At 42.0% G+C, this 17,831-nt stretch overlaps 1 protein-coding gene across 1 annotated transcript; it reads right to left on the bottom strand.

Annotated features, from left to right (window-relative positions):
- Positions 1 to 718: 718 nt before the first annotated feature.
- Positions 719 to 6,280, bottom strand: LOC132828958 (Krueppel-like factor 4). Its single transcript, XM_060846187.1, has 5 exons — positions 5,929 to 6,280; positions 5,661 to 5,784; positions 4,492 to 5,269; positions 4,241 to 4,399; positions 719 to 1,584 (listed from the first exon to the last, which is right to left on the bottom strand). Exons 1-5 carry the CDS (start codon positions 5,931 to 5,933, stop codon positions 1,409 to 1,411), a joined length of 1,242 nt encoding a protein of 413 aa, XP_060702170.1. The 5' UTR covers positions 5,934 to 6,280; the 3' UTR covers positions 719 to 1,408.
- Positions 6,281 to 17,831: the final 11,551 nt, after the last annotated feature.

Below are 17,831 nucleotides of genomic sequence, written 5' to 3' on the forward strand. Positions count from 1 at the left end.
GTGATAGACAATTGACCCTAGCTAGCAACAAATGATGTAGGTAAAATGATGTATTCCTGATGAAGGGTCTTTGCCCGAAACGTCAATTTTACTGCTCCTCGGATGCTGCCTGAACTGCTGTGCTCTTCCAGCACCACTAATCCAGAAGCAACAAATAATGTGTTTATTACCAGCATTTATTTCGCTCACTATGTCATGGATTTAATATGGACTACAGTTCTCACTTTGGCATCACTATGGAGTAATTTTTGCCATGTTGCAAATAGGCTTACACAAACTTGCGAATCAACTTAACACTCAAGCATACCAAAGTGAATGTTTTCCATTTCTTATGTTTTATGATCGGCATTGTGAGTTCTGAGCTCTGTTTGGTCTACTTTCCCAGAACAAGCAAGTTTGTGTGCAACAGTTCACAATCTCAGTCAGGTAAGGGCAATGTGGCATATATAAATGAAACATTAATTATTGACTCCTCTGCACAGAATAATTCCAAACTTCCAATTCCAAAAGCCACACTTTTTAAATAATAGTTAGTAGCAGTGGCTTTCTCCCTCACACCTCCATACAGATGCTGTAAATCGAATTGAAAACAAAATAATGCAGATTCAACCATGAGTCAAGATATAGACATTTTCAGTTTTATTACTTTTTCTTTTTCCAAAAACACTATATGCAAAATCCAAATTGCAGAAAATGTTACTCCTTATTTACAAATGTACAAAAAATGTCACATAAAATGTAAATTAGATAAAAATATTATGTGGAGTATAATATAGAAATGTAATTTGTTCTGCTTTGAAGTATTGAATACAATGACTAACAGTTATTGCACAAAGACCACAGAATGATATTTAGCGACATGAACTAGAAACCGTTACCTGATCTTTGGCAATACCTTGAACCTGACGTTATTGGTAAATTTCCTTATCCAGTGGCAGGGTTTGTTGCATAGTTTTCCTTTCAGTTTTTGTACCTCTGATAGAAAGTCACCAAGCACCATCACATCATGGCTTATTTTCTTTTGGATTTTTTTTTGTTTCAAACAGCATTTATGTACCTGAAATCCCCCTTTGAAAAAGGAAAAAAAAATAAAAATCGTTGCACTGAAAGTGAGATCCTCTCCCGAGTTTGTGGCGGCTGCAATGTCACTTGGAACGGCAGGGAACTGGTTTCCATTCTAATTTTCAAAACTCCGATCTTTTCTGTGGGTGTTTGATCGCAGACCGCACCCGGTCTATTAAGAGGGCGAGACTTTTAATCCAGCGAAGAGATTTCACTTTCAGAGTGTCATTCACTGATAGACATGCTGGGGTTTCGCCAGTGTCCTCCATCTGACCCCGGGCACTGTATATAAGGCAGTAAATCTTTCTATTTACAGGCTGAAGACTTGGAGCAGTTTCTCGTTGAGCTACAGGTGTCTCTTCATGTGCAGAGCCAAGTGGTCAGATCTGGAAAATGCTCGGTCACATTTGTGACACTGGAAGGGACGATGTCCCGTGTGCTTTCTGTAGTGTCGAGTCAACTCGTCGGAGCGAGCAAATTTCCAGCCACAACCTTCCCAGTCGCAGTGATAGGGCTTCTCACCTGTAAACAGACAAGCCAGCCCCACCGGGTCAGAAACTGTCTAAAGTTTGTGGAAAGATTTGTAGCTCGGGTGCTCGTTGTTGTGGTTCTGTTCGCTGAGCTGGGAGTTTGTGTTGCAGACGTTTCGTCTCCTGTCTTCCCAGGAGGTTCCCAAGCACTGAGGATGTCACCTAGACAAGGGACAAAATGTCTGCAACACAAATTCCCAGCTCTGCGAACAGAATCAGAAACTGTCTAGTTGGAGCGAGAAGGTGTAGAGAGAGTGAGGTGTGGGGAGAGGGAGGGAGGCAGACACCCCAACACCATAACGCAATGGAGGCTACAGTTTCTTCGGCTACCTCAGAGATATTTCCAATAGACAGCTCGCATGGACACCTAAAGAATTGTCCAACATTCACACGCTCACGCAAACGGAAAGAGCTGCGGATGGTCTAAGTCAGAAACAAAAAGAGAAATTGGAGGAAAAGATCACCAGGCCTGGCAGCATCTGTGGTGAGAATTCAGAGTTAACGTTTCGGGTCCAGTGAAACTTCTCAGAACTGGAGTCCAACCGTCTGTTGGGCAGGCCTGAAGGCGGCTCACTGGACCCGAAATTGATTTCTCTCCACAGATGCTGCCAGGCCTGCTGAGATTTTCCACCTATTTCTGTGTTTATTTACAAGTCCATCTGGTGCATCAGGAATGCAAGTACAAGAATGGCTTTGGAACTTAAGATCATAAGACATAACAACAGGTTCAGGCCAATTCGCCTCTGGAGCCTGTTTCACAAATTAATAAGATAGAATGTCTACAGTGTGGAAACAGTCCATTCGGTCCAATGAGTCGACATCTAACCTTTGAAGAGTAACCCACCCAGACCCATTCCCCTACCCTATATTTACCCCTGATTAATGCACCTAACACTATGGACATTTTAGCATGGCCAATTCACCTGACGTGCACATCTTTAGATTGTGGGAGGAAACTGGACTGCGCAAACTCCACACAGTCACCCAAGGTGGGAATGGAACCTGGGTCTCTAGCGCTGTGAGGCAGCAGTGCTAACCACCGTGCTCAATACCTACAGTGTGGAATCAGTCCATTCGGCCCAACAACCTCCCCTCTGAAGAGCATCCCACCCAGACCCATCCCATTACCCTATCCCTGTAACCAGGCAATTCCCATGGCTATTGCACCTAACCTACACATCCCTGAACACTATGGGTACTTTATCATGGCCAATCCAACTAGCACATGGTTAGACTGTGGGAGGAAACCGGAGCACCAGTGAAAACCCACACAGACATGGGGAGAACGTGCAGACTTCACATCTTGAGCGATCTGACTGATCTTAACTCTACAATCTTGCCTACACCTGCCCATGAAGCCCTCGACTCCATTGTCTGCCTAACCCGGCTAGGAATGTATTCGGTGACCTAGCTTCTACTTACCCGGGGGATGAGAACTGATGTTCTTCTGAGAGCAGACATTCTTCTTTATCTCGCAGTGGGAGATCCTTTATTTGCAAACTCTAGCTCTTGTTCCATGCTAACGTTTCGGGTCCGGTGACCCTTCCACAGAAAGATCACCAGGCCCAAAAAGTTAATTTCGATTTCTCTGCACAGATGCTGCCAGACCTGCTGAGTTTTTCAAGAAACTTCTGTTTTGGTTTCTGATTTACAATATCCACAGTTCTTTAGGGTTTTGCTTAACTCTAGCTCCAAATCTGCCCCCATGAGAGAAACATCCCCTCAGTATTCCATTTGTCAATACCCCTCCGAATACGATTCAACAGACCATCTCTAATTATTCTAAAGACCAATACAATCCTGGGTCTCAACTCTCCTGATAGATCAATCCCTTCGGTCCAGGAATCAGCCTGTTTTTAAAGTAAATCTAAGCCCCTGCCTTAAGTAAGAAAACTAAATCACACAGTGGCGGAGGGGTGGTCTCACCAATGCAGGGCAAGATATTTAAATTTGGGATGAAATCTCACATAGGTTCCCCCCCCCCCCCCCACACACACACACCAATATTGAGCACCTCATAACTTAAGGCGAAGTCAAATTTTCTGCACAGAAGATGCGGGCTGGGAGACAGTTTGTTTTCTTTTAAAAAGTGGACATTTTGGGGTTAACAGGCAGTCTCCGACTGAGAAGGAAAACTGGGTCACTCACCAACCGCCTGCAATGGGAAATAGTGGACTTTTTTTTCTCCCAGGGACAGATTCATTAGTACTATAAACAGAAGTTGCTGGAAAAGCTCAGCAGGTCTGGCAGCATCTATGCAGAGAAATTAAAGTTAACGTTTCCGGATCTGGTGACCCTTCCTCAGAACTCTTTAGCACCAGAAACATTGAGCAGGGTACAAAGGGCACGCGTTTGTTCATGCAGTACTCCCCGAACAAACCGGGGGTGGGACAATCCACGTTTTAACTCCACTGCTGAAACCGAAAGACGGTTCCTAATGCAATGAAACATCGGCAATTTCAACTGCATTTCACATGGGGCAGGGATTTCCAGATGACAAAGGAGGGGATGGGGGTGCTGCAAGCTGCCAGTTATTTGCAAATATAGGCAACAATCTAATCTAGATCCCTTGACAATCTTATCTCATAACAGGATTCTGTTGAGACTACAGTACAACACAGCAAACAAGCGAGGAAGGGGGTGGATACCTGTGTGCGTCCGAAGGTGTGCCTTGAGGTGCGAGCTCTTGGTGTAAGTTTTCCCACAGCCCGCATAGTCACACGTGTGAGTCGCTACCCGTTTCCTGGGCCACGACCGGCGACCTCTCCTTGGCTTCTCTTCCTGGGTGAACCCCGAGGGCAGCAGCTCTAATAAAGGTGAACAGGGGGTGGAGTCAGCAACGCTCCTTGAACCGAGTGGTGAAAGTTTAATGGATCTTCAAAAATAAGATAAGACTGACCTTGGTACTGGACAGCTGGCTGGTCCTGGAAGTGGGGGAAGCTGCCTGGAGGAGGATAGCCCTGCTGCATGGGGAGGCCTGGCGCTCTTTGGTGAGTCAGCATCTGAGATGAGGAGCGGCACTGCCGGCCCAGCATGTCCTCTGAAGCCAGCGGCGAGTTCACCCTGCCCGGGTAGGTGTGCTGGCCTGCCCTGCCTCTGCACACCGCACGGTGGCCGCTCCCTGGCACCTGGACGCCACTCGCCCGCCCATCCAGTGTTCTTGCCGAGCAGGATGTGGTGCTCCCTCCCGGCGCTTCCTGCTTGATCTTCCGGCAGCCCTGCGGAAGGTGGCTCTGCGGATGTGCCAAAGGCGCGTCCATCGCCGGACCGTGCTTGTTGCCCCTGGCCTGCTGGCTGTAATCGCCCGTCTCTGTCGCTGTCCTTACTACAAACCTGCCCTGCAGGCTGCTGAGATGGCAGTAACCGGGATCCAAATCCGGCCTCAACAATTCAGCCACAAAACTGCCGCCAGTCGGTGGGCCCTCGCCAATATCTGTGATGTTGTAGCTGGCCGTAGGCTCTCTCTGGTACAGGTCTGCGCCACTCTCTGGCGTGTTGAGAATGGGACAGTTAAAGTTATTGGCCGTACTGATGGTCGTTTCCGAGTTCATGGTGTTGGACAAGATAAAATCTAAGTCTAAGAGTTCGCTCAGCTCCTCGTCCTCCCGCCTAAATCCCATATTCTGACCTTCCTGTTCAGCGGATCTTCTAAAATTTGTCATTTCTTCTCTCCATCTCTGCAAAAAAGTCAGTTTTAGTCTCATCGGCTGGTTCTATGCTCAAATAGAAGTTTGCATGCATTAATAACGAGTCGTTAAAATCAGAGAACATTAGCGAATCGTCAAGCGAAATGTTCACAGCAATTTTAAAAAGTTATTAAATCACTGTATAACACAAATATTCGGGAGTGCAGCATACACGTTCTATGCATAGTTAAACTACAATAATACATATTCTTCCATAATACTCAAATTTTGTAAGCAATTATTTATACACGAAGTGGAAAGAACTGAAATCCTATCACATTATTCCAATAAAGTTTGATTGAAAATTAAAAGTGAGTGAAGTATGGGAGTGAAGTATAAGGTATTCCAGTCAAGAGGATTTTTTAAAACTCTCGGTACTTACATTGCACGCGGTGTGTTGCCCTAGGGGTCTGTCCACGCCTTTCTCGTTCGAGCCGGTGGTGAACGTGTTGATGGAAGGGAGGACAGTCCCGGTTAAAGCCATGTCAAACTCACTCTGCGGCCGCCTGCAGATAACCAAGCACAACAATCAGATTAGCTGGATTCGTCCCACTCGTCAGATTTCCTTATTGCATCCCGGCATCAGAGCGTCTTCTCAAATACAGCGCCGGGACACTTTTTTTCCCCCAAATTCCTAGTGAGAAACCTACCTCATTAATAATGAGTTGACCAATTACAAAACCTGCGTACAGGAAGCACCTGCACTGAGGACGGCCGGAGCATGAAGTGCGATGTATTACTCCTGGAACCGGCTGGCCCTATATATAGCCCGAGAGTATATCGGGAGCAGCAGGAGAGGCAGTTAGCTGGGGACTGGACTTGCAGTGAGGAGTTTTTGTTTGGTTTTTGCAGGGAGAAAGTCTGTACATTCGCTCCAGGGGACGGCGGTATTGTTGCTGGTGTTTCGGCTGCTCTTTCTGTTATTGTTGCTGTTTCTGGAGCTGCTCTTGCAGCTGCTCCGCACGCTGCAATCCCCGGAGCATGGAGCGAGGGAGCAGACTGACTGTCAGGGCCAGCCTGCACCGCCCTGCCTTATGAAATCTCCAAGGGCCCGCCCTGGCCGCCGTTGTCATGGCAGCGCAGCAACAAAAATAACCAAGTTTCAAAGTAGCGGGGCGGGTGGAGGGCGCGGATTGGGCGGGGGAACCCTTTGACGTCACAATAAACACGCGTCACTGTGACGCGGTGCCGGAAGCGAAGCTTGTAACTATTTGGGAGCAAAACAGTGGCAACCAGCGACGATTGGCCATTGTGTGGTGCGTGTGTGTGTGTATATTGACCCTTAATGATTGCCACCGTCTTTAATAGTAGCAACAATCTTGTTTGGGATAAATAAAAGGAGTTTTCCCGTCACTTAAAAGTCATCCAAAGCCCTGACTTCTGTCACTCTGCTAGAATAAAACTTGCGCCCGTTTACGTTTCTCTTTAGGAGTTGTCACCTCTGGGAAATACAATAAAGTCCAGCTCCACTCTGACCGGGTCCGCGGTCCCGTGCAACGGCTGAATTTCCAAACGTCTGCAAGCCAAACAATCGTGGTATTTGTACCTTCCCGAAAGTTTAAAAGCAAGGACTATTTGGCAAACTAAAACTGAAATTGCAACAACATTCATTGAATGTTGCACTGTCCACATTTGGTCATAGTTTACTTTTGTTAGTAATCATGCTTTTTAATACGCAATTCGAGATCATAGTGCGATATTACAACGTACAGAACAATGGAGGGAAAGCAAGATGGAGTAGATTGTTTGTACAGTCCTGTCAAAGAGCAGGCGCAGGCACAATGGGTCCAATGGCCTCCTTTTGATTTTATGATTTTATGAATGCCACTATCCTCATTCATTCAGGAGGATGCAGGGTTTAGCATCAGTTGAAAGGAGTGGGAGGGTGTAACTGCTTCCAAAGACATGGACCTCCCACTTTCCCTTTTAGGTTTCCGAGATCAATGGCGATTGTCAACTATCCAAAACCTCTCTGTTTATGGATTACGTTTTCAAATCGTACTGACATAAAGTACATTACAATTAACTAAATGTTGGATTGGTAATTGTTTACATTTACGACATTACTTTCATCACGACCGTTCCAAGTGGTAACTTCCTTGTCGTCGATTCCAAGCAATGTTATCCAGTGCAAAGCGACAGGACAGGGATCCGCTGCAAAAAGTGGATTCCAGGTGCGTGACTCACCTTGGCCAGTTTCTCTCATTCTGATTTGAGCTCTTGGCCTGTATAATGCGCCCTGTTCATTACAATGCTCAACTTTGTTTCTTTTTTCATCCAAAATTCGTATACTAATGCAAGCGCCAGCGTTGCTCCATAGACGGAGAACCGATTATCAGTAGGCATTACAAAACAATTTTTGTCCAGATCAGAAAATATCCCTAACATTCTTCTCCTTGAAGCGAACCATCCTGAATGCAATATACAGCATTATAAGTAGCCTTGCTGCTTCCGAACATACTCTGGCAGCATTTTTTTGTGCTTTCCGCAAATAGAGTGCAGCTTTTTCCATTTTTAACCATCAATTTTTCGACTTTCATGTTTGCTTTGATGTAAATGTAACGTCAATGTTATTCTTCTCTACACATATTCGGTACTTTGCACTTTTTCTCCCCCGAGCCTCCTGTGTTTGATGCAGGGTAGAATTGGAATAGTGGTTATTTGTGTTCTCGCTGTTGCCTTGGACATCAGCTCCAACGTTTACAAGTAACAGCTGTGTGAATTCCAGTCCCAGATCTACCTCAGTCTGCTTAAGCATCTGGCATAGTAGGCACAATGTTGGCACTGCCTTGTTAGTACTTCATTCACTGTACACATTTCTATCCAGCCAAAATGTTACTTCGCTCTTTTAATAAAATTGTGTGTGCAGATTTAGAAAAATAGGTTCTCTGCCAGTTAGAACTTTGGCCACTGTTTGAATTATATTTTATAAATTCTGAAACAGAGAGAAAAATAAACACTGGAATTTTAGAGCAAACAGGTAGCCTCTAAAGAAATAAAACAAAGAAAGGTGGATGCGCGAAAACAAAACCAGAAATTGCTGGAAAATTTTTGCAGGTCTGGCAGCATTTGTGGAGAGAAACAGTCAAAGTTTCAAGATCAGTGACCCTTCTTCAGAACACGAAACAACTTTAGAGTTTCTAAAGAATCTCTTCTCATCCTGTCCATGAAATGAAAATTTACTTAATTTCCTCTCTTACAGGTCCGGGTAGTTTAAGTCAGAGAAAGATAGAAACAGAGCTGTTTCTTTCGTGATGGAGGAGAAAGTGCGGATGCTGCAGATCTGAGTTGAGAGTGTGGTGCTGGAAAAACACAGCGGGTCAGGCAGCATCCGATGTTTCGGCCAGATTCCTGATGAAGGGCTTATGCCCGAAATATTGATGCTCCGCTCCTTGGGTGCTGCCTGACCTGCTGTGATTTTCCAGCACCACACTCTCGACTCTTTCTTTCGTGATGCCAACGTGAATTTCTTTAAAAGATCCATTGATTTTAAAAGTAAGCAAGTCACTAATTATTGATAGATATTACTTATGTCCTGTTGAGAGTAAGACAATCTAAACATTCCAATTATTTACACTTGTAAGTAACAAGCAGGGATATACAGAAATCCAGATAGAGTAAAACAGACAAAAACAGGTCGATATGGAAACATACGTCCAAGAGCCAATCATAAATTTTGCTGTTAGCAGAGAACCTTTAAATTGTCATTGTTAACATTGACAGTTAAAAAAAGCTAGAAGCCAACAGTGAGCCAATCTCCATAATTGTGTCCACCATCATTTTTCTGCCAAGCCTCGGGTTCCTAGTGCAGTTAGGCCATATCAAAGAAACCTATGCTGCTAAGAACTATGGTCTCAAAGCAGTGGGACTACCAAACACCAGGTTCTCTACCTTAGTTTTGTTAAAGCCTAGTAGCAATCTTACCAACCTTCCACCTGATATTCAAAGCTCTCTGACATCCCCAGTGCTGTCAAGGTGCAACAACCTATGCAGCTGTCCTCAACATTATTCACTAGTATTGGTAAATATCAGAGATCTAACTACAGGTGGTGTATATTATACACCAGATTACTGTATTTTAGATTTTAAAGAACATGGTAAAGAAAAAAGGCAACTTTGTTAGTTTTGACTGAAAAGTGGACTTTTGTGGAATTCAATACAAGCCAATAGTAACGTTTTAAAAATACTCTTTATTCATGTTTGGGTTTGTGATATTCAGTTGCTAAACATCAATGGTCTAGTGCCACCTCCCTCACTCACATGTGGATGGGATATGCCTGAACAGAGCTGAGTTGGATGGAGTTCCTTGTGGGGCTTTTTGTGAATGCTAATGGGAGGGCTTTAAACTAATACCTCTTGGCAGAGGTTTTGAAACCAAGAGACCTTGGTAGAAGAGAATATGAGACTTCACAAAACACTGGGGAGAAACAGCTGACACTAACAAAGAAAGTAGCAAATTGATAAGTAAAAGCAGAGTAAAGAAGACAGAAATGAAGTCCAAAACAAATTTAAAAATCACACACCAGGTTTTAGGTTGACAATCATCTAATGAAGAAGCACGCTCGGAAAGCTAGTGCTTCCAAATAAACCTGTTGGACTTTAACCTGTTGTTCGGTGATATTTAACTTTGTCCAACACCAGCACCTACAAGTCATGGTAAAACAAATTTAAGATGCATGTATATAAATGCATGGAGTGTAGTTATAAAAAAGTTCTGGAGACAGATTGCCATGTAGAAATATGATGTTCTGCTGATAAAAACGTGGCTCAAGGAAGGGCATTAAATATTAAAGTCATGGGTATTAAATATTAAAGTAATGTTAAATCTGAGAATTAGCTGTTCAGGAAAGAGAAGGAGAGAGGGAAGTGCAAAGGTCCTGGTTAGTAGTATTATATCATAAGGTTCAGGATGGTGGTAGAGAAAAAAAACACAATAATCCTGAGTAAGAAGTATCAGTTGACAGAGAATTGACATCAATGTGGCAAGAACAGAGCTGTGTAGGATTGATTGGATTAAGAGATTGGCAGGAAAAACAGTAATTAAACAATGCGCTACCTTCAAAGAATAGGTGGCTCAAGCATAGTCAAGGAATATTCCCTCAAATGGGAAAAGTAAGGCAAACAAATCCAGAGTTCCGTGGATGACAAAGGAAATAGAAATTAACATAAAAAGAAAAAGTATGCTTACAACAGGATTAAAGCAAATAAACACAATACAATCGAGAACCAAGAAGAACCTTGAAGATTTAGAGAGGAGATGAAAATGCAAATAAGAAAAAAAAAGGAATTATGAGAAAAAGCTATCAATCAGCTAAGAAAAAAGGACTCCAAAAATGTTCTTTATGCTTATAACTTGTAAAGGAGTAGTTAAAGGAGGATTAGGGCAGATTGGAAACAAATAAGGGGATTTACACATGGAGAAAGGGGGCATGGCATCAGTCAGTACAAAAGAGGGGGCTGCTGCAAATGCTGTGGTGGAAGAGGAGCTATCATTGGAAGGCTCCAAGATTAATAAGGAAGATGTCTTTGCTAGAATGTTGGTACTTAAAGATATCAAGGTACTGGGAATAGATGAGACACATCCAAGAATTTTGAAGGAAGTGAGGGTAGAAAGTGAAGCACTGACCATAACATTTTCGACTTCCCTGGACTTAAAAGAAGTGCCAAATATTATAGATTTCTTCAAAAAGGTTGATCGGATAATCCCAGCAAGTATAGACCAGTCAGTTGAATTTCATTGGGATAAAATTAGTAGTCCCATGGAAAAGTGCGGATTGATTAGGAAGAGGTGGCATGGATTTCCAATGGGGAAATCACACTAACTTACTGGAGCTTTTTCAAGAGGTAACAGAAAGGCTTGTTGAGGGTAATGCTGTTGATGCAGTATTCATGGATTTCCAGAAGGCATCTGATACAATGCCACACAACAGCAAAAGATAAAGGCCATTGCATAGAAGGGTCAATAGCAATGTGTATACAAAATTAGCTAACTGATAGGAAACAGAGAATAATGGTCAATTAATATTTTTTGGCTGGAGGAATGTTTGTGGTGGACTTTGAGGGCTTGGCATTGGGACACTTGCTTTGTCTGATACTTATTAATGATCTGGATCTTAATGCGCAGTGAATAATTTTAAAGTCTGCAGATGACATGAAACTTGGAAGAATTCTAAACAGTGAGAAAATAGTGTGGAATTCCAAAAAGGTATTGACAAGTTGGTGGAGCAGACGGACACGTGGCAGATGAATTTCAATGTGAAGAAGGGTGAGGTGGTGCACTTTGGTAGGAAGAGCATTGAAAAATAATACGAAATTGTGGGTACGATTCTAAAGGGGTCAGGAGCAGACTGATCTGTCTATATGGGTACAGATCATTGAAGGTGGCACTTCATATGGTTAGAGCAGTTAAATAAAGCAGACAGCTTTCTCAGTTCTATTAACAGAGTCGTAAAGTATAAAAGCAAGGAGGTGATGTTGAACTTGTACAAGGTACTAGTTAGGCCTCAGCTGGAATATTATATACAGCTTAGTGCATCACATTATAGGAAATATATGAAGGCATTTGAGAGAGTGCAGAAGCAATTGACAAGTATAATTCTAGGAATGAGAAACTTTAGTTATGAGGATAGATTGAAGAAGTTGGGATTGTTCTCCAAGAGAAAAAGGCAGAGAGAAGATTTGATAAGTGTTTTCAAAATCATGAGTGGGCTAGATAAAATAGATAGGGAGAAGCTGTTCTCACTCATAAAAAGAACAAGGATGAGAGGACATACATTTAAAATGATATGCAAAAGCAGCAAGTGTGATGTGAGAGAAACTGTTTTCACACAGCGAGTAATTAGGGTGTGGAGTATGCTGCCTGGAAATGGTGGAGATGGGTTCAATTGAAGCATTCAAGAGGGCATTGAATGATTATTTGGATTGAAATAATGTGCAAGAATGTGGAGAAAAGCAGGAGACTGGCACTTGACATTTGAAAAACTGGTGCAGGCATGGTGGGTGAAATTTTGGCAAAATAACAATTCTGTGATTCTTGAACATAATCACTCACTATTAGAAAATTATTTAATTTTGAATTCAACATGAGCATGATCATAAAAGTTGCTAGTGTTGTATATTATTAATCAAGTGTATTTAGGAGCAATATAAAAACAGGGACTATATGCATTTCTTTGAATGTTGAATCTTTGGATATTTAGGTGTGAAGTTTTCAATTAAGTAGTGCAGCCTCTACTTCCATTGCCAAAATGCTCCTTCTGTTAATCTCCTTTATTAAATAATTGAGATTAAAATGTTTCCATCTAAGCAGTTCTAATATGGGCACAAGAATTGTTCAGAGATCAAAACTGACCCTGAGGAAAGATGGGCTCACATAATTTGCACGCTCTTGGTCCTGAGCAAATGTAAAGGAATGCCTTGATTACTCTGGTGCTTGGAATGCACTCACATGTGAAATTTCTTTGTGGAAGATAAACTAATATGATGACTGGTGTTTATATCACAGCCTTCTACAATACCAGGACAGCCAAAAATGTTTTACAGCCAACACTTTGAGTGTTTTCACTGGTATTGTAGGGAAACATGGTTTGTTTCTCAGTCCTAAGTAATTTATCTCATATCCTTAGACTGTCGTACTTGGTTCTATCAATTAAAATAGATGGTAAAACATAAGTTTAATTCTAATAGTTGTTCAATTCCTTTGTCCTATTTTGCATTAAATTCTAAGTACTACAAACTAAAAAGCTATTATAGTAACCAACCATACAATCCAGACTCCTTATTACAGTTGGGATACACGGATACTGTTTAGTTATGTGCAATAAGATATTAAAATGATTTCATTAGTTCATTATTAGAACCTTAGTGGCAATTAGTTTATTTCAAATATTATCTAAAAGATATTGAACTTTGTACTCAACATCAAAATAACAATATGGTCAACAAGAAGGAACTACTTTACTTACCACTTTTTTGTATTGAAAGATAATTGTAAATTTATTTTAATTAATAACTAATAATGGTATTTTCTGAAGAGAATCCAACATGAGGTTTTGAATGATATGTTTCTTTAATTGCTCAGGCTTACTTTAGACATTTAAATGCCAAAACTCTGACAGAGTATTCACTACAACTAATACCAAAGTATCTGATAATGCTGAATTCCAAAGATGTGCATGTCAGGTGAATTGGCTATGCTAAATTGTCCATAATTGTTAGGTGCATTAGTCAGGGGGATGGGTGGGGGATGGGTGGGGGGTGGGGGATGGGTTACTCTTTGGAGGGTTGGTGTGGACTTGTAGGAAATCTAATCTAATCTAAGGTAGAGGAAGAAGAAAATTACATCAAAAGTAACTAACTAATAGCAGAAGATCTCAATGAGCTGTGTAAATGAAAGTATGTAGTATTATTATTTAGGCGGTACAGTGTAACATTAAGAACAACTCCACTGACCTGGAATCAATCTCATCCCCTGTGGCGTACCCTCATCTCTGGTCTCCAATTAGTCACTTACCAATTACCATGGTCCAACATGGATCGCTAGGTTGGATCTCAGATTAAACCAGGTAGAGGATAGCTCCTGGCTGAATATGTTGGGTGGTGAGGATTCATTCATCTCTCTTTCTGGAGCATCACATTTATTGTAATGGAGAACAACAACTTGCATTTGCATAGCATCATTAATATATTTAAATGTCTCAAATACTGTTCAGGAGCATTAGCAACCAAAACTTGACACAAAGTCACTTAAGGTGGTACTAACATAGGTGACCAAAAGACTTGGTCAAAAATTTACATTTGAAGAAGGTAAGAGAAATAGAAAGGTGTGGAGTCTTAAGGAGAGCATTCCACAGCAGAGCCACCAATGGCAGAGTGATTACAATCAGTATTGAACAAGAGGTCAGATATGTAAGGAGTGCGGATACTTTGGAGGATGTGAACCATCATGGAATTAAGTAATATGAAGGGACAAGACAATGAGGGATTTGAAATCAAGGATGAGAATTTTAAGATTGAGGCATTGCTCAACTGAGGCCCAATATACACTAATATGTGATGGGGAAATGCAAGACCACACAAAGTAGATTATAGGAACAGGGAAGTCTTATTCCAGGGCATAGTAGGTTATGGATGAAGTACCGATAAATGAGATTAGTATATTCTGTTGATCATTGGTCAGCATATACATGGTGGACCAAATGGCCTGTTTCTGTGGTGTATGACCCAATAACAGTTTCCAGCTTCTGCCTCTCATGCAGCAATAAATTCAAACTTAAGTCCACTGAAATCAAACAGAAAATCAGACTCACTGAGGTGAGGGGCATTTTATCCTTCATAGCATATCAATCACAGGAGGAGAAGAACTTCTGCCCTGTCATGCCTAGTAAGAGGGAAGAGGTACATAGGGAAGTATTACCCTCCTCTCAACCATATAGTGAACCAGATAAACATAATCTTTTGCAATGTTTTTGATAGTGTTGAAGTAGACATGGAAAAGCACAATATGAAAAGGTGGCCATTTTAATGTTTGACAATTATATACTCATTGTTCATTCCGCTGATATTTCAATAAACACAGACACCTGTTGAGTGATTCCACTTAATGCTGCTGCATGTGAACAGGATCATTTCAGCCCTGGTTCCAACTAAAAGAACAAAAAAAAATGTTGTTTGGGTCAGTTGTTTTCTTCTGTGGTGAAACATCAGGTAAAAATTAGATATCTTCCAGATTGGACAGTGAATATATTCAGCAATATTAGTATGAAACGGTCACATTTCATAAACATTTTAATGCTGTAAGAACATGGTTAACAAATAAACTTGCATGTGGATATATACAAGCAGACACACATAATCACATGAGAGGGAACTTGGTAAGTGCATCAGTAAGAAAGGAGTAGAGGGACATGTTGATAGGGTAAGAATACAGGAATGAAATGAGGCACGTAGCATAAACACCAGCCCAAACCCTTTGGGCCGAATGGCCTGTCTGTGTACTTTGATTATCTTATAATTGCTGTGCAGTATACAGACACACAGCCAGAGACATAGAAATACCCATCAAAACATTAAACAGGTGTACACGTCTTCTCACACAGCGGGTCCAGACATTGTATGCAGCAGTTATTTGTGGCACACAAGTCTTAAATGTGCAAGACAACTTTCGAATGTGTTTTTTTGTGCTCCGAAGGCAGTTTCGAAAATATGTATTGAACCACTCGCCATTTCGTCAACTCGATTATCTTGCACGATTACAGACTGAAACTATAAATCTGAACTGTGCCATTCTCATCTTTTAAAACCTGTATTTCATTTTCAGCCTATATCTGTTAACGGATAACAAATAACACTAACACTCTAAAACTAAGTCCTAATGCCATCTACAATGCACCCAAGCTAAATGAGCAGTCGGATTAGAAGCACTACTGGCTCGGACGCGCTTTCTTTCGGGGAACACTCTGTTTTAAAATACCCTTTTCCGGGACGTTTGAGAGTTACTTCAACGCTTTCTCCATACGACTGTTAACTGGCATTTAGTTTCATATGCGAGTCTGGGATGGTTCTTGCGGACTAAACCAGAAAACCATATCATACAGAGACTCGAAAATCTAATTGTAAACCGTTAAATTGACTCCATTAGATCGTACGGCAGCACAACTTTAATGACACACGTTCTCAAAGACACACAAGGGCAGACAAACACTGACACACGCGTTGGTTTTCGGCTCAAGCTGTCTCATTTCTGCAAGACTGACCACTCTCTCTCCCTCCTCTGTCCCTCCTCTCTCTGGTCTGGGATTCCGCTGCACCAATCCTTAAATATCGCAGTTATTTTTAACTTACTACGTAATTCTCAGTGCCGACATCCCACAACACAACTTTGTTTCCTCCAGCCGAGAGGGGAAATGGAAACCCAGCTTGTCTTCCTGATCACATGGCGTTGAAGTCAGCGAAGAGAGAGAGAGAGAAATACACAACCTCTTTTAAGAACTTTTGTCCATTATAAAACCCCCTGAACCACGGCGTCTGGCGCTGGCTTATGTTTCAGGGACCCAGGCCAACCTAAACAGAGAAGATAAATACAGAACTCCTGGTCTGATTGGTAGCAGTCGCATGTTGCGGAAATGATTCGTTCCCGACAGAGTCATCTGACGGCATGGGCTGATGTAACGGCCTGATCCAGGATTAGAACCCATAAAAGCCCCCCGAAAGTTGGGAGGCCGGAGCTTGACACCGGGCTTCAGGTGTGGTGAGAGGTTGTGGATTTAATCTCTGTTCCTTCGCGTTTGAATTTGGATCTCAGCCACTACTCCGTGTCCCCCTCCCTCCCTCCGCAACTCCGACCCAGCGGGTTTCTTGTTAAACGAGTGAAAGAATAGTGGGGGTTTTTTAAACTGTTTTAATAATGCAACCTCTTAGCCAAAGGCGCGACAGCGTTCAATCTCAGGCAGCGAAATCAAAAAGCAGCAAGTGTTCTCTGTGAAATTCAAGGGGGAAAAGAACCTCCCACGGGTTTGAAGAATCATCTCTCACGGTGATATTTTCAAAACAAAACAAAAAGTTTAATTGAATACACGCACAGCAACAAACCTCTACAATAACCGGCCAATTGCATTTTACAACGTCCTATAAACTATGTGATGCCATTTAACTATGTTAAATTTCCCAGTGCAGAATTTAATCCTTTTCCCGTAAATATTTCGGCGGCTGACCAATTTCGAAGACGGGAGTTGGCCATTCCCTTGACTTTTCTTGCTGTTGGACATATTCATCCCCGCTCTCCAACCATTTTCTGTTGCTCGTGTGTGATATTGGATTGCACTGAATTGATAGCCATCTTGTTGTGGATATTGCATAGTCTGGACAGTCCCAGGATCATCCTCTCAAAATGTTCGCAATACAGACACTCAGTACTGTAAGAGATAGCTAAGATTACATCAAGAGAAATGGCTTCCAACAGCTGCACTGTAACCAGATAAGTGACAACAAAAATGCAGAGGTGTTTGGGAGAAGGAAAATAAATCTTTATAGGCCACGTCTGAATAGGATTTGGAAAGCGCTGCCCCATAAGCCATTGGATAGAGATTCTACAGTAATCATTAAGAGGGAATTAAATAAGATTTTTAAAAGAATGAAACACAGGGATATAGGGCGACAGGCCAAGCGTTGGGCAGCTTGTTCACAGACTCGAATGAATAACTGAAAAACATAACTCTCCACTGTGCTAAATTTTGTCAATTGATTCCTAAAAAAGGAAGTCTTACTGTATTTGTACAGTCATGTCTCTGCAGATCTACCATAGACTCTTGTCCTGATAGTAGAATCAGATTAAACCTGTTTTTGGGAAATTAGACTGGGGGAAGACACACATATACTTTCAACGGCCCATGCCACTTGCACTTTTTTTGATTTGGAGATGCCTGTGTTGGGCTGGGATGTACAAAGTTAAAAATTTCTCAACACCAGGTTATAATCCAACTGGTTTATTTGGAAGCACTAGCTTTCAGAGCACTGCTCCTCCATTAGGTAGTTGTGGAGAATAAGATTGTAAGGC

The sequence above is a fragment of the Hemiscyllium ocellatum genome, chromosome 2 (genome assembly GCF_020745735.1).
Source record: "Hemiscyllium ocellatum isolate sHemOce1 chromosome 2, sHemOce1.pat.X.cur, whole genome shotgun sequence".
NCBI classification, from domain to species: Eukaryota; Metazoa; Chordata; class Chondrichthyes; order Orectolobiformes; family Hemiscylliidae; genus Hemiscyllium; species Hemiscyllium ocellatum.

Coding starts and splice junctions, on each gene's coding strand:
- LOC132828958 (XM_060846187.1), bottom strand. Junction 5,270..5,660: donor GGCAACACACCGCGTGCAAT/GTAAGTACCGAG, acceptor ACTTTTTTGCAG/AGATGGAGAGAAGAAATGAC. Junction 4,400..4,491: donor GCCAGCTGTCCAGTACCAAG/GTCAGTCTTATC, acceptor CACCTTTATTAG/AGCTGCTGCCCTCGGGGTTC.